At 41.3% G+C, this 14606-nt stretch overlaps 1 protein-coding gene across 1 annotated transcript in view; it reads right to left on the bottom strand.

Annotated features, from left to right (window-relative positions):
• GLIS1 (GLIS family zinc finger 1) overlaps positions 1-14606 on the bottom strand; it is a 195821-nt gene that overhangs the window by 11665 nt on the left and 169550 nt on the right. The window contains exon 7 of the mRNA XM_005151142.3: positions 12190-12340. Within this exon, the coding sequence (XP_005151199.3) occupies positions 12190-12340 (151 nt within the window). The remainder of the gene's footprint in view (positions 1-12189; positions 12341-14606) is intronic.

Genomic DNA, 14606 nt, shown 5'->3' with positions numbered 1-14606 from the left:
CACCTGTGCCCTCTTCAGGTCAGAGACAGAAAATGCTCTCTGGAGCCTGAACGGAATCTGAAGAGCAGATGCTCGGGGGAAAATACCGAGTTTATGTGCTGAGTAGCAGCTAAACGCTAAGGTCAGCTCCCTTGTGGCTCTAGTTTTTCCTCAGAGGTCTCAGTAGAGCAATAGTTTAACACAAATGAGCTGTCGCGCAGCCCGGCTACAAGCTGCAAATGCTCTCAGATGCATGTCTATGGTGAACTCTTGCATGAAGATGGGGCTGAGATTATTTGCTGGGACCTACAGAAGAGCCTTTGCTCTCTCTGGGCTCGTTCGAGGCTGCAGAGTGGATGCCAGCAAAACACAACCACAGATTACAGCATGGATACCAGCCCCTTCAAGTGGCACCCATGGAGACACTGTCCTCCACACGCCAGAAATACTTTAGGAGCCTGGAAATGCTTCTATCAGAAAGGAGATTGAAAAGATTGCAGTTGTTTTCATTGGAAAGATAATAGCTCAAAGAGATCATGATAGTGACATTTATATGGATAATGACCACACATGCATTTAAAGGAGAAACAAAAGAGGTACTAAAAACTCCAATGCCTGGAGAGCCAGAAACCACTCTGAATGAGAGGAAAATACTTCTGGTGAGCGAATACTCTGCAACTGCCTGGGTTGGGTTTCCTCTGCCTTCTCTTGAAATGTCTTGTCCCGGCTACTGCTGGGAAATGAGTACCCCATCAGAGGCCTGCCAGGCGGCTCGCTGCCCAGTGCTTTGTTTGTGAGGATGCTCGAGGAAGCCCATTTTTATATCCTATCCAAACATCTGACATGCCAAACAAAAATGGTACATTTAAGGTGCCTGGCTGTGGAAATACTGAAAATCCCAGCTTCCCTACCCAGTTTAACCACTCCCAGAGGCTATTTAAATCTTACCCATGTGAGAATTTAACCGTTTTTAGTGTTATTTTCAAAGCAGTGCTTCTCCCCATTCACTCTGGATTGCATCCCTCTTTTTCCTGTGTGTGAGCTCAAAGTTGTGATAGTGTCTGCCTCAAAGCCTTTCAAATGGCAGGTTAAGAGCATTTGAGGTTCCCCCTGCGAGGCAGGAGGGGTGAGCTGAACGGCCGTGCAGAGCTGCTAGCTCGGCACTGCTGTCACTCACTGGAGCTCAGCAAACATTGCTGTCTGCTGGCAGCCAGTATCCTAGGAGCTTCCTGTAGCACAGGAACTTGAGCTGAAACCCTGAAAACGCTGTGTAACACTTGACATCGCTGGAAGAGTTTCATACAGTTGAGCAGGTCACCGTAAAATCTGCTACATTCTGCTCAGTCTCTCCTGAAGAGGGAATTTAACTTGTTTCCCAGAAGTTAAGGCAGAGCTTTTAGCCAGGAAAGAGTGTTGCTCAGGAGAAAAAAATCTGGAGAAATTAGCACAAGTAGCTAGATTTGTCATCACAATGCCCACAGCTCAAGCTGGTCCCTAAAATATGATGTATGAAGTGTATGCATGTGTGAATGTGCACTGGCACACTCTGAGGGAGTTTTTTCATCAACTAACTGTCCAGTTCCCAGTGCCGTGTTTTTAATTCCCCTCTGAATATCTGCTTACTAAATAGGTTGCTGTGATACTCAGGGTGTTAAAAGAGAGGAAGAATCATTCCTGATGCACAACAAAGAGATAATGCATTAGTAACAAAAAAAAGTTTAAAAGGAGGTGCCTTCTGTGTAGAAGAAGAAACTCTAAAGTACTTAAACCAGGAACTCAGCTGGATGCATTAAAAATTCCCAAGCAGTAGCTCAGGCAAATATGTTTCCCTAACTAATAGGCTGGATATTTCCTGTTAATACTGTACTACAACCACAGTTTGCTTTGGTTTGGATATTAATAATAAATATATAGCATATATTTTATTTTAATTGTAACTGGTATAATTCACTAAATTTGCAGGTCCTTTGGGAGCCTTTTAATATATATCTGTGCCTATATATAGATATATAGAGAGATTTATAAATAAATACTCTCACACATGTAAAAAACCTCCTTATCCTTCCTTAATTCATCAAATTCAAGGTTAAATTGAGTATTTCTGTTCAGGAGAGTTAATCTTTTTGCTGTGTCCCTAACTTTGTGGCTAAGCTAAGAGGAATCAGCAGTTCTTACAGACTGCTAGCACTGCTGATGTAGCTGGACTGCTGAAACCCTGTCTTACAAGGATGCTTCATGGTAAAACACTTAGTAACTCAAACAACAAATTAACCCACTGCAAGGGTTTTACTACTCTGCTATCAGAAACCATATGTCCCTTATGTGAAAGGTAAGCTGTTAACCATGCATTTACCTTGTTCCTCTCCATTAGCTGCTACAGACACTAATGAAGTTACTAACAAACCCTTACTGAATCCAGCAGATTTCCAGTTGCCTACTGATGAAACTGCCATTGCTAACAAATTTGCTGTCTGTAACATTTGATGCAAGTAGAAAAGCTTTTTCACCTGAAGATTCATTTTGGTGACTTTATGACAGTGGGTACTTCTCAATCCCTGTCATCCAGAGAGGTGGTCACCAAAGAGTCTGTGTTCCTTACGTGTGTTGGCTGGGTTTGAATTTACAGTATCTTTGGGAACAGCAGTCGTGTATGAATAATGTGCAGCTTTCTTGAGCACTAATAACAGAAAGGAAACTGCACAGTTGGATGCAGTTCTTATTAATGACTGTTTATCACAGAGTGGTAAAACCAGTTCAGTTTTGATGCATTAAAGTTATCATGAGATTTAAAACCAGTTCAAGACATACTGGAATAGTAAGACAGGGTTTTCTTTTAAAGTAGAACTGCCCAGCTAGGAGCATGCCACTGACAGAAGAGTATTTAAAATGCAGTTTTTCAGATTGCAGGGGTGCAGTGGAGGAGCCAGCCTCCTCTCCACCCTGCCCAAGAAACAGGAGCAACAGGGCATGCACCACAGAGAGAAGCAGGTTGGCTTGAAACAAAAGGAACATTTAGCTCACACAGCATGCCCCGGTTTGTGGCGTTCATAGCCACAGGAAGGCACAGAATCAAACAAAATACCTAGTTTTTAAAAAGGGACTGAATAATTTAATGGCCAAAACCAATATTTCCATGCTAAGCAAGGGGTAATCAAATCTTGTGCTTCAGGATGTAAACTGATCGCCCAAGGAGGCAGAGAGGAATTCTCTCTCTTCACTCATCATGCAACTTTGTGTGATTGACCAGGTATTGTGGGTTTTTTCAAACTCCCTTTGAAGCACCATGTGTAGGATGGCGCTGAAGACATAATACTAGTCTTGAGGGACCTATGATTTTAGGTGGAATTGCAAAGCTAATGCATTCCTCTCCTGAGGATGCATCAGCAGACAATTAAGTAAGGGGACTAATCAGAAAAATCTTGTTTCTATAATACCTTCAGCCATACAACTGACAGAAAACTATTGGAACAACTGATCCTAACTTGCTAACATACCTTGTCCACGGGACTGTGCCCATTCTGAAACCATGCTAAACACTGTCTTCAAACACTCAGCTACCTAAAGGCAGCTCTTGAAGTCAGATGGGATACTTCCCATGGTGCGTCTTTAAACCAAGTGCTAGACATAGACACTGAGCCAATACCCCACCTCTGCTGCAAAATATTTGTCACTCGTATCAATGGGAATAGTCAGAAACTTGATCTTAGTAGGGTTTTTTTTCAAAGAGAAAAGTAAAAGTCAAAACATAGAAATTCCTCTGTCTTCTCTCATTCTATAAAGTGCATGCCTTTAGGAATATCAAACAGAATCCAAGTAAGACTTTTACATTCATTTTCTTGTGGTCATGTTTTAACAATGTATTTTGGACAGTGAAAGGTCATACTAAATGGTAAGTACAGTCCATGTGAAGGAACTATCTAGGTGTGCCATGAGCTAGCGGTGGTCTATAGAAAAGACATCTAAAAGACCATTACTTTATTTTAGAATTACTTATCTTGCCGCCACTTTCAGCTTCCTGAAGCAGGCAGAGATGTATCAGAATTTGTGTATTTTCACAATGCACAACAAATGTCTTGTTCCAGTATTATTGCAACATAAAGAACCAAAAAATACATGTCCACATTGACTTTTCTGAGCTTTCTGACAAGATATCCAGATACATCTTCTGTATTCACCCAGAGAACTTAGTCTGAGAAACAGATAGATTTAGACTTTGCTTTAGGTAGTCTTTGTTAAAGACTTGTTCCTAGAAGACAGAGCAAGAAATTGTAAAGCCAGATTTTGAGCTGATTTAAGATGAGCCTTTTCATGATCTAGTCAATCATCTCTTGACAGCTAAAAACTACATACGGGATAGTTAATTATTAAATCCTGAATGGAACTGAAAATTGTAAAATAATGAAACTAAATTCAAACCAAGATTCTTGAATAATAGCCAGGAATGAAGTGTAGCTGCAAAACAGAAATATCTAAGATAGGGATGTTTCCAATAGAAAAACCTTTTTTTTTGATGATGTGATGTCTTGATTGGCAGATTCCTCAGCTAGACAAAGAACCTCAACCCATATCTCATTGGGCTCAGTGGAAACAGAGCCAAATCCAGGCTGAAAAACATCTGTCCCTTATCTCAAATAGTTTTGGTATATTTTGGGTTATAAGACTATTCCCTAATACAGTTCTCTTGCATAGCACATCATTGTATCAAACAATCTTGACTTCGAGAATTATGTTTAACTCATACGGTTGGGAAAAGTATATATAAAGCATGAGGGTAAGAAGCACAAAACAAACCAGCTCCGTGTTTTATCTTGACCTGTGCAGCATTGCAGCAAATACTGAGTTACAAATACTGAGATTTTCCATGAAACTAGGTTCTACCCTAACCTCCAGCACTCCAACCATTCCATTCATAAAACCTCTCCCACAAGCATTATAGTTACTTATATTGTGAGAAAGTGCAATTCAGTTCCAGGACCAGGAGATTATGTTTTTTAATGGGAAAAATAAAGAAAAAAAAAAAAGTGAGCACTGATTTTCATCTCTTCCCATAATATTAAAAATGATGTGTAAAGCTGTGCTAATCTGGTCTCTGGATAGCGCCCAATCTCTTGCCACGTGTTTCTGTTCTGGGTCTTGCCCTCTGGGATTTTCTGTCAGCACATGCTCAGGAAACAGTTATACCCTTCACTTCTTTCTTTACTCTTTTTTTCTGTAAGCCGGACTCTATCTGAAGCCCGGTGAACCTTTGCACTAATCACTGCCAGGTGCCTCTGGCTACGTTTCTGGAATGCAAGGAATCTTTTCCTTCTCTCCCTCTTTCTTCCTTTCTCCTCTTCCCCCCACCTCCCTGATATATAATAAATCCTTCAAGGCAGATCACCTTGCTGGGCATCATTGCGTTTTATTACCCTTTTGTATAAACACTGAGCAAACAAGTCACTGGGCTGTGACACGCTGCCCTTCTGACAAGGCCTCAGTCTCTGCTCCATGGCTGCAAGACACAACACTGTTTCTGGTGTTGTGCTTCTGGTTTTCTCTGTTCTCCCTCTGCTTGTGGCCAGCTCAAATAGGTGGCTGCTGTTGAGACACTCAGGATCTATCCCTGGCGCTGCTACTAATGCAGTATGTGACACATCTCTGCATGTTCCATTTTTAAAGTAGGACTGAGGCAATGACAGCCTTTCCCTAGCTTCTAGATAAATACAATATACTATTTTTCATTCAGAATACTGTCGTGCATCACCTGAATACAGTTTTATATCTTCCCCTCACCCACGCTCTAAGCAGTGTCAAATGAGTGCAGGAGCTAGTAGCAATGAGGAATATGAAGAGCTTCATAAACATTCTAGAGAACACTTATCCACTGGACCTTTAATGTGACTGTAGAGTCTTAGGTCATTTAATTGCTTTAGAATGTTTTTAATAATACCAATAACACTGATATGAAACCAGCTTTGGGTTCAAACTTACACAGGAGCTAAAGGGGTCCTTTCCTGCTACACTCTTAATATCTACACCTGTAGTTAAGTGTAAAACATAACTCAGTATTTTGTGATGCATTTCATTACCTGCACAAACTCGTATACACAAACACATTTTCTTCTGTTACATGAATATCTCCCGATTGTTCTGACCTGGTATGTGCAATTTCTGCAGAGCAGTTAATCACAGTGATCATTATGGGAACTGTGCCCATCTAAAAGACATTTTTATTCATAAGGATGGGTTCAGTCACCTTTGAAATGAAGCTAATGAATCACTGCAGTGGAAGCCACTGTAAGGGAAATTTGAAAACTTATGCTTGCTGACAATCTAGCAGGAAAATAGATTTCAAATGTAAAAAAATCCTTATTAATGTGGTCAAAGAAACATCAAATGGATTTCAATAAAGAGTACTGCCTTAGGTTCAAGTGATTGCCAGGAAGTCAACTACAAAGACATGCAATCAAACACAGGTATCGTCTACTCCATATTATCCGGCATGCACTGCATGCTTGACTGATCTATCTTACTTCAGTCATTTCAGGTCATTATTCCCTGGCAAATATGCAGCAGGATGCTTCCAGGTGCAGGCAGGTGCTGTACAGGTAACTTATGTCTGCGTCCTTCAAATTTACGGTCTAAAAGGCACTATACCAAATAGTGGGAGGTGTTAAAATAACTTAATAACTTGCTCTACTGTGATAAATTACTGCATTTGGTGTATAGGGTCTGCATCTAGCTGCAAAGGTTGCTTAGAGAGTAAAACAAAATTTGAAGAAAAAAGAAAAAAAAACCAGCTTTACAGATGTGAAGTGTAAATTTAACTACAGATAAACCCAGTAATGGCTAAAATCATTAACATGATGCGGAAGAGCTGCGACTGAATCCATATTAAATGCCTTCTGAGTTACTCTGACCACCTCCCACCTTCTTCTGCAACTGTCTTATTTCTTACTTTAAGAGAGCTTTGCTTACATCTTTGAGATAAACTGATGAAGGTGCTCTAATGAATGTCAGTCCAGCCTTTTTAGAAACACAAATGAAATAGATGCCTGCCTATTTCTGCTGGTGGCCAAACACTGTTTTACCCCACGATCAAGCACTAAGTTATTCGTAACCATGTATTGTTGAAGTAAGCCTATGCTAATGATAATGCTAATTTTGCTTTAAGGGGGAGGTGGAAACTGTATAGGCCTATCTGGACATGATTATAAATGAATTCTGATCACATTTTCTACAATGAGATAAATGACTTGGGATTTGAAACCAGATGCTTTTAATTACTGAGTTTCTTTGTTACATGAACCTCAGCTCCACACCTGTACATTGTTCTTTCTTTGGACAGATGTACTGATGCCCCTTTTGCGTGCTCAGATCCATAACACTGAGATAAATTATGATGGGTTCTTGGCTTCCTCCATTGAAAACGCTTTCAGCTGTCAGAGATATCTGTTTCTTGTTATTGGTTTTAGTGCTTTTGAAAGAAAGACTAAAACACTGACTTGTGTATTATAAATGAAGAGTATTCTCTAGCGGAATCCACAATGAATGAATGATGTATCTCCTTGGTCCTAGGAGCTGTTATAAGAACTGTGGAGGTATTCAGTTCTCCAGAGTACTTCTAGAGAGTAAAAGTTTGTTTCCTACAAAGGTTCTAGAAACAAGCCATGAGTTCCTACTCAACTTATTTATGTGAGTTCACAAATAGAAGTTAGATGTAAGTAGTTAAAACACCCATCTCTTAAAGTAATGAGAATTAGGTATACAAACATATTTACCTACCTGGCCTGGATTCTGCCAGTTCAAGGAGATAGCATAGAAAAGAATCTCCCCCATTTCTTTTACTGGTTTTGGGGTGATTTCTTAAATCTTATCCCAGAAATAGTCATGCTTCAGAAAACTGGCTGCTTGCAAAAACCAGTGAAACTCTTACAGCCACAGTCTGAGTGTGATCTCATCTGATGAGCAAGCACCCACCAAACCCTTTATATGCCATCATCATCTCCCAGCTCTGCAGCTCACTGAGAGCAGGTGCAGGGGGCTGGATCACATTCTGCTTTGAAATGGAGGCACCTGAGGGGGTCCTGGCAATGTGTGTTACAAGGGCTTAAACAGGGGTAGGAGCTGGCTTACAGCCTCTTATTGCTGACGTGTAACAAGGTAGTTGTCTACACAAATCTAACACACCAAGATTTTATCTTGCATATTTGTTTTCAACCTTAAATGTATCAGCAATTTCAAATCTGATGTTCCCTGGCTGAGCAAGAAGGGGAGCTCTGTGTACCTGGTGTTACTTCATGTAAAGAGAAATGAAGGACTAAATTGTTAACAGAGAACTCTCTACATTAAAGTATTTCTATGGTATTTGACTTAACAGGTGCTAAGTAGCAAGCAAACAAAACTGATGTTTAAGCAGCCTGATTAAAATGCGTCTTTTTACTCGATTGTTCCTAAATCCTGTTTCTTGTGATTTTTGTATAGGTTAAAAGTGGCTCTTCAGGGAGGCCTGGAACATAGTTTGAGCTAGTTACAGTTAGCTGGTGAGAGCTCCAGCAAAAGAGAGCATGTAAGCTCCTTCCTCTAACCTTGATTACTTAATCGCTTATGTTAAAGACTCACAAGATTAGATTGAGAGGTCTCATTAATCATCACCTATGGACATCACAGATGTCTTAATCCCACTTGTTCTTCATGTACTGTTGTGTTTACAGAGCAGAAATAGAATACAAAAAATAGTTTCACTTTCCTTTCCCTTGGAGATGCATCAACATTCCAGTACAGTGATTATTTGTCAGTACCCCCAGCTTCTTTGGAGAACATAAGTGCTGTTTGTTATGGGCAACACAAGTGACAGAGGGCCTCAGTCCCATATAGAGGGACCGTGTTCAAATCCTACAAAGTGACCTTGTTAGGTCATTAAGCTAAATTGGTGCAAATCCCTAACTTGGTGCCACCACTCAACCTCACTTAACTTTATTCCTATCAGTTTCATTTAAGCTGATAATTTATCACACTAAATAGTCTAAACTGGAATTTAAAGAGAAGGTTTACACTTGAAATTAAGCACATTTTAAAATGACTTAGATAGTAACAGCTAAAAAAATAGTAGAAAGAAAGCCAAGTGCAACATTCACCTAAGATTTAATACCAAAAGCTGTGTTTCTGTCTTAATTCTGCTACAAATCAAACCAGACTATTTTTGCAATAGGCAAAATGAAACTGGGTTAGACATTACACATGGCACGGGCTACAAGAAATGCTAAAATAAACCTTTGCTACCTGAAATAAAAATTAAATGCATATTTAAACCTGGATTATGACAAACCCACTTTCTGGGTGCCAAAATATTTCTCAGTCACACACTTTTAGTTTAATTAGTATCAATATGAGTAAAAATTGTGGTCTAACATACACCTCATGCCAGAAATCGAAAAAAATACTCTCTGTATTGTATAAAGCCAGTATAAATACATTTGGTAATGAAGTCAGATTTTGTTAGAACATTTTCAAGTGAATTAGATAATTTTGTCAAACTATTTAAATGTCTTAGCAAACCATTTGGAAAATTGACTGCTGCACTTGGTATTGACTTTGGCAAAGGGTGGTATAACAGAGGGCTTTTTTTAAAGAATAAGAAAACCCCTTTAAATCAAATTCAGAATCTTATGTCAAACTGGAGTAGACTATTTGTACTCTGCTTCATGTAGTTTTTGGCCTTGTGCATATTTGATGACTCAGTAATTAGATTTCTTGATAGTAATCATTTGGGTCATTCCACAGACTGAAACTATGCAATCCAGGCTTGTCATCAGACTGATTCACAGTACAGAAATTCTTTGCATTTACTTAAACATGAATGCTGAGACAGCTGACAAATGAGGCAAAACATTCTGTGTGTGCCAGAAAGCAGCTAATATGAAGAAAGGCAGTGGTGGGTGTTTCTTTCCTATTGTAGGCCATATATATTTCATATGAGTAATGGCATACTGCTATGAACTGGCAAAAGTGTAACAGTTCTACAATTCAGTGGCTCCAAATATTAGATTATTAAGTGATTTTGCCCAGTTAAATGGATGAATGCTTTAAACAAAACTGTGCAAAATGAAATTCAAGGCCTATTAGTTCACACTAAGTTTCTCTACTTGCAGTTGAAATGTCATGTGTGGGCTTTATTTCAGCAGTCATTAATAATGTAAGCATAAACAGTTAAAGACAGCAAAAGGATCTTAGACTGGGTATGACGATGCTGAATGTGGATTATTTTGAGTTTAGAAAAGGGTATTTGAGATGCTGAAAAATTCCATGTGATTATGCTATGAAACTAGATAGCCTGTTTTAAAATAACTATTCAAAAATACATGCCACTCTCCATTTTCTCCATAATTGATCATGGTTAGAAATCCATTATCATTTCACTCTTACATTTTGTCATAGGATATTAACTATGGTGTTTCTGCAAAGACTTTATATTACGTAGGTGTATAGGCACTGAGATAATAATCAGCACTATTGTCTCCTCTGGGAAAGAATAGCTATTGCACCAGACCTGAAAACAGCAGACGTCAGCGGTGGCGTCACCTCTGGTCTAAGCAAATGCTCAAAATGCTGTAGCAGGAGCACAGTGAGAAACTCAGCTCACTCAAGCATGGTGTTTCTGGAATGGAGTCTTGAAGGGCAGCAAGGAGAATTTATCAGTGAGCTTCAGGCTGCTCAAACTGGAAAACTGTTGCCCTCATTCTGGTCAAGTCTTTGCTTTCATTTCTTATGAACGGTACCTGGATGTGAAGTGCCTCAGAAACAAATCCACCTCCCTGACAGCCTATTAAATCCTTCCACTTCACTTTATTCTTTGTTGGGATTCTTTGCCTTAACTCCCCTAGAAACCAGCTCCAAGAGGAAATAGCTGAGCAGCACACTGGGGAGCACTGAGAGGAAGGGATCCTACTCCCCCAGGCTCAAGTAGTCCCATTGCTCATGGATTACCTTCACTCTCAACTGTCCCTATTCCTCCTATTTGTGCTCACTGTCTTCTCCACTACAGAAAACTTTGTATGTACCTAGTGTAATTTCCATCTAAATAGCATTCCCAATGCCTTCTGTTGCCCATGAGTCTGCCATGGGCATGAGCCTGCCAACAGGAAATACAAAGCTGGGAATGTGGGTGGCAGGGAAGGAAGAGGACTGGGCACAGGCATCTTATGTGACAAGGACAGGATGAGTCCATTCCTGTGAGCATCACACACTGGGAGGGAGCACTGGTACCTGCCACTGGCATAGGTCAAAAGAGATGGCTGACTGAGGAACAGGGTACAGAAGCTAAGCTTGTTACAAGGGGGATGGGACAGTGACTGGACTAGGATGGGAAAACTCTACGTTCAGTTGCTGTATTCAGTAAAGAACCCCAAAGTATTTTTAGGAATGAAAATCCCTGAATCTCTCCATGTCCCAGGTTCCCATCAGTAAAGCAAAATCAGAGTCCCCTCCCTGTCCCAAGTGCCGGGAAATAAAACTGTAAGTTTGACATTTAATTTGCATGAGGCTAGGTGCCAAAAAAAGCCTGAGCAAAAAGAGTGGAGCATAATTTTGTGGTTTACAGAGATTCTTTACTGGTGAGATGTTATGATATCCTTGAGCAAATGGTACTCTAGAAATGTGAGATACCGTAGCAATGCAATGCAATCCATGCTGTAGCAACACAATCTATGTATCAGAGTGATAATACACTTTTCCCTACTTAGGATCTCATTGATTAATGCCCGCTGTTGAGAAATGTGTTACAGAAAATCTTATCAGAGAGCAAGGCAGGGAGAAAATTTGCTGCTCTGACACTAAGTAAGTCTTACTCAGGCAAAAACTGCCTTATTCCTGAGTCATGGTTTGGGGGTTTACCCTTTGAGAGAGTTCTCATTTGAGCTGAGAAAAATTCTCTGCACTTATCCAAACTTGTCAGAAGTCACCAAGGAAGAATAAAATAAAAACAGAATCTAAATGCAATTGCATGCTATGGAGAAACAAGGCCAAGGCCCTGAATAACCTCATCATAAAGTCAAAGTTTGCCCTGCTTTGCACAGAGGATGGATGACATGACCTCTGAGGTTTCTAGATTTCTAGATTATTCTGATTCTAAACCAAACAGAATCATTTTGGGCCAGTGTTTTCCATTGGAACAGCATCCATGCAAAGTAAAATACACAATTAAACATTTGTTATCATCTTTCACACACATACCCGTCCCTGGCACTCTCCAGTGGTGACTGGTGATGGTGTGGGCTGGAAAGGGTAGAGTCAAGTGGATGGTGTCGTGAAGGAATGTCGTGAGGAGGTGGCAATATACCCGGTGAGGGACCATTATGGTTAGCGCTGGAGCCACTGTACATGCCTGTGAACACACAGCATTTTGCAAAATCAGATAAGCAAGAAAACATCCAAATAAGTGCTGGAGAGTCCCCAACTCCTTCCCTGTTCCCCCACCTGACCCCGAGACACAAACACAGCAGCCCACTTCAGCTGTGGGAGTCACATCCATGGTGCCCAGTATGTCAGTGAATCCTGCTGTGCTTGGAACAGCACTCAAAAGTCATACCAAGGCATTTTGACATGTGTCTCTCCTCCAGCCCTCAGGTGGTCCACTTCTTCCTTGCTCTGACTGCAGACCTGTAAGCACTCCTCCTGCCAGCCAGCAGGACTTGGCAGAACTCCCACCCTGCAGCATGATGGAGCTCATTTGACAGCAGAGTGGTACCTGATACCAGCACCACATCAGACCCTGAACTCAGAGCACTATGTTTGCATAAGGGGGGTCAGGACCAGGGTTTCTTTGTTGGTAATTTCAAACTTTTTAACTTGACTTTCAAGCAGGAGAAATTTTTAGTGAGACCATGAAAACAAAAGGTTTACACAGAGGTACTGAAGGATGTTGATGTTCCATTCTGGGGGCCACTCTGGCTACTCTCCTCTACCATGGCAGTCAGGCACCAAGTGTCTGCCATGCCCTCAAGTACATACTTTGTTGAGGAAGCTTTGTCCAGGACTCTTGGATTAAGATTTTTCTTATAGTCTCCCTTCTAAAGAGTAAGCCATGCACTAAGACAGACCTAAGGGATCAGGGCCTTGATGCTGACTTTTGGCATGAAGACTTCACTGGGGGCCAGGCTCTGTAATGAGGGGAGCTCACGGAAGTGATTGCTGCCTAGAGTTACAAATACTGTTTGTAAATGCCACCCTATCACGGGGGGGGGGGGGGGGGGGGGGGGGGAAACAGGGCTGTCTCCTGGTCAGCACAATTCTTGTCAAAACCTGATCTTTTCTCTATTTCTCTGCCCTTCTCCTCCTCTTCTTAAAGCTTGTCTACAATGTATCTCCCAGTGTTTTGGCCAGGGAACCTGCACACAGTGGAGGAACGGAGCAGGCACTCACATTGTATTCTGAAGGCTGCAGGGAGCAAATGAAGTTTGCTGTCCCATAGTGTCAAGCTATAAAGCACAGACGACCCCACACCCTCTCTGAGGCCTGCGTTCTCTCCTCCTGTAGCACCCATCTTTTCTCTCCTGTTCACTACGAGCAGAGCTACACATTCAGGAAGCTGTGTGTCAGCTCTGCTGGCTGTGTCCCTTGTCACTGACAGGGTTCTGGATGGCATTTCTCTCAAACCTCACAGTGACATGGAGCAACCAGAAGGCAACATGAAAATCTGGAGCTGTGAGGAATGTGTGACAGCCCCTCTGGGTGGATAAGCAACGGCTGAAGGTCAGCATCTGTTTCTGAAGAGCAGAACCACTAAGGCAAGATTCCAGCCACCTTTGTCAGGGACTTAAGATGAGTCAAAAATCTCTCATGAACAGTGAGTCCTCAGCTGTTGGACAGATCTAAAGCAACAAAAATGAACCACATCATCTCTGTCTCCCACTAGACAGAACATTTGTCAATCAGCCAGTGAAACCAACTTGCTTTCTGCACCAAAAGCCAGACAGAAGGGGCTTTAAGAAGTCAGATGTTCCCAGGTGATGCTAGGATTTATTTGTCAAAGCCTCTTTTGATAACAGTAAGTCAGTAGCTAGGATGCTATGTTGTGAAAATAGCATTTTTCTAGTGGCGGCTTCAGTCCATTTTATAATACAATAGTTTCCACTCCCCCAGATCCTCACTGTTCGTACATTATCAGGCTTGGAAGATGAGCCAAATACCAACTTAACCTTGTCTGTACTGTGTCATTTCACACTTCAGCTGCATCTCCTACAACACCCAGTGCAGGTATATTGGCAGCACAGCCCAGAGGAAACTGCTGAACCTAAACCATGATGTTTATGCTCTCTAAGGCTGGCAGACTATTACTAGCCCCTGTCAATAACTCATGCAAAAAGCTCAAAACCCCTCAGAAGGCAGTTTTAGCAGTGTGGTGGCCAGTAAACACACTCCAATGTTTTACCTTACATTCCCGCCCCGGAACAGTTCACGAATGTTAAAAGTACCTCTCCTAGCCCCTTCCTTACTGTCACAGCTGTTGAGCACAGTTCAGTTCTTTGCTTGAGGTAGATGAGAAAGAGTAGCAGAGTACTTACAATCAGCATACCCCTCTAGAGAAGCAAGAAGATGTTAAACACCCCCCACATCCAGATGTCCAGGAACCAAGTCCTGCATGATCCCAT

Source organism: Melopsittacus undulatus, chromosome 6, assembly GCF_012275295.1.
Source record: "Melopsittacus undulatus isolate bMelUnd1 chromosome 6, bMelUnd1.mat.Z, whole genome shotgun sequence".
NCBI classification, from domain to species: Eukaryota; Metazoa; Chordata; class Aves; order Psittaciformes; family Psittaculidae; genus Melopsittacus; species Melopsittacus undulatus.
The sequence above is the reverse complement of the archived record's forward strand: the minus strand, read 5'-3'. Positions and strand labels throughout refer to the sequence as shown.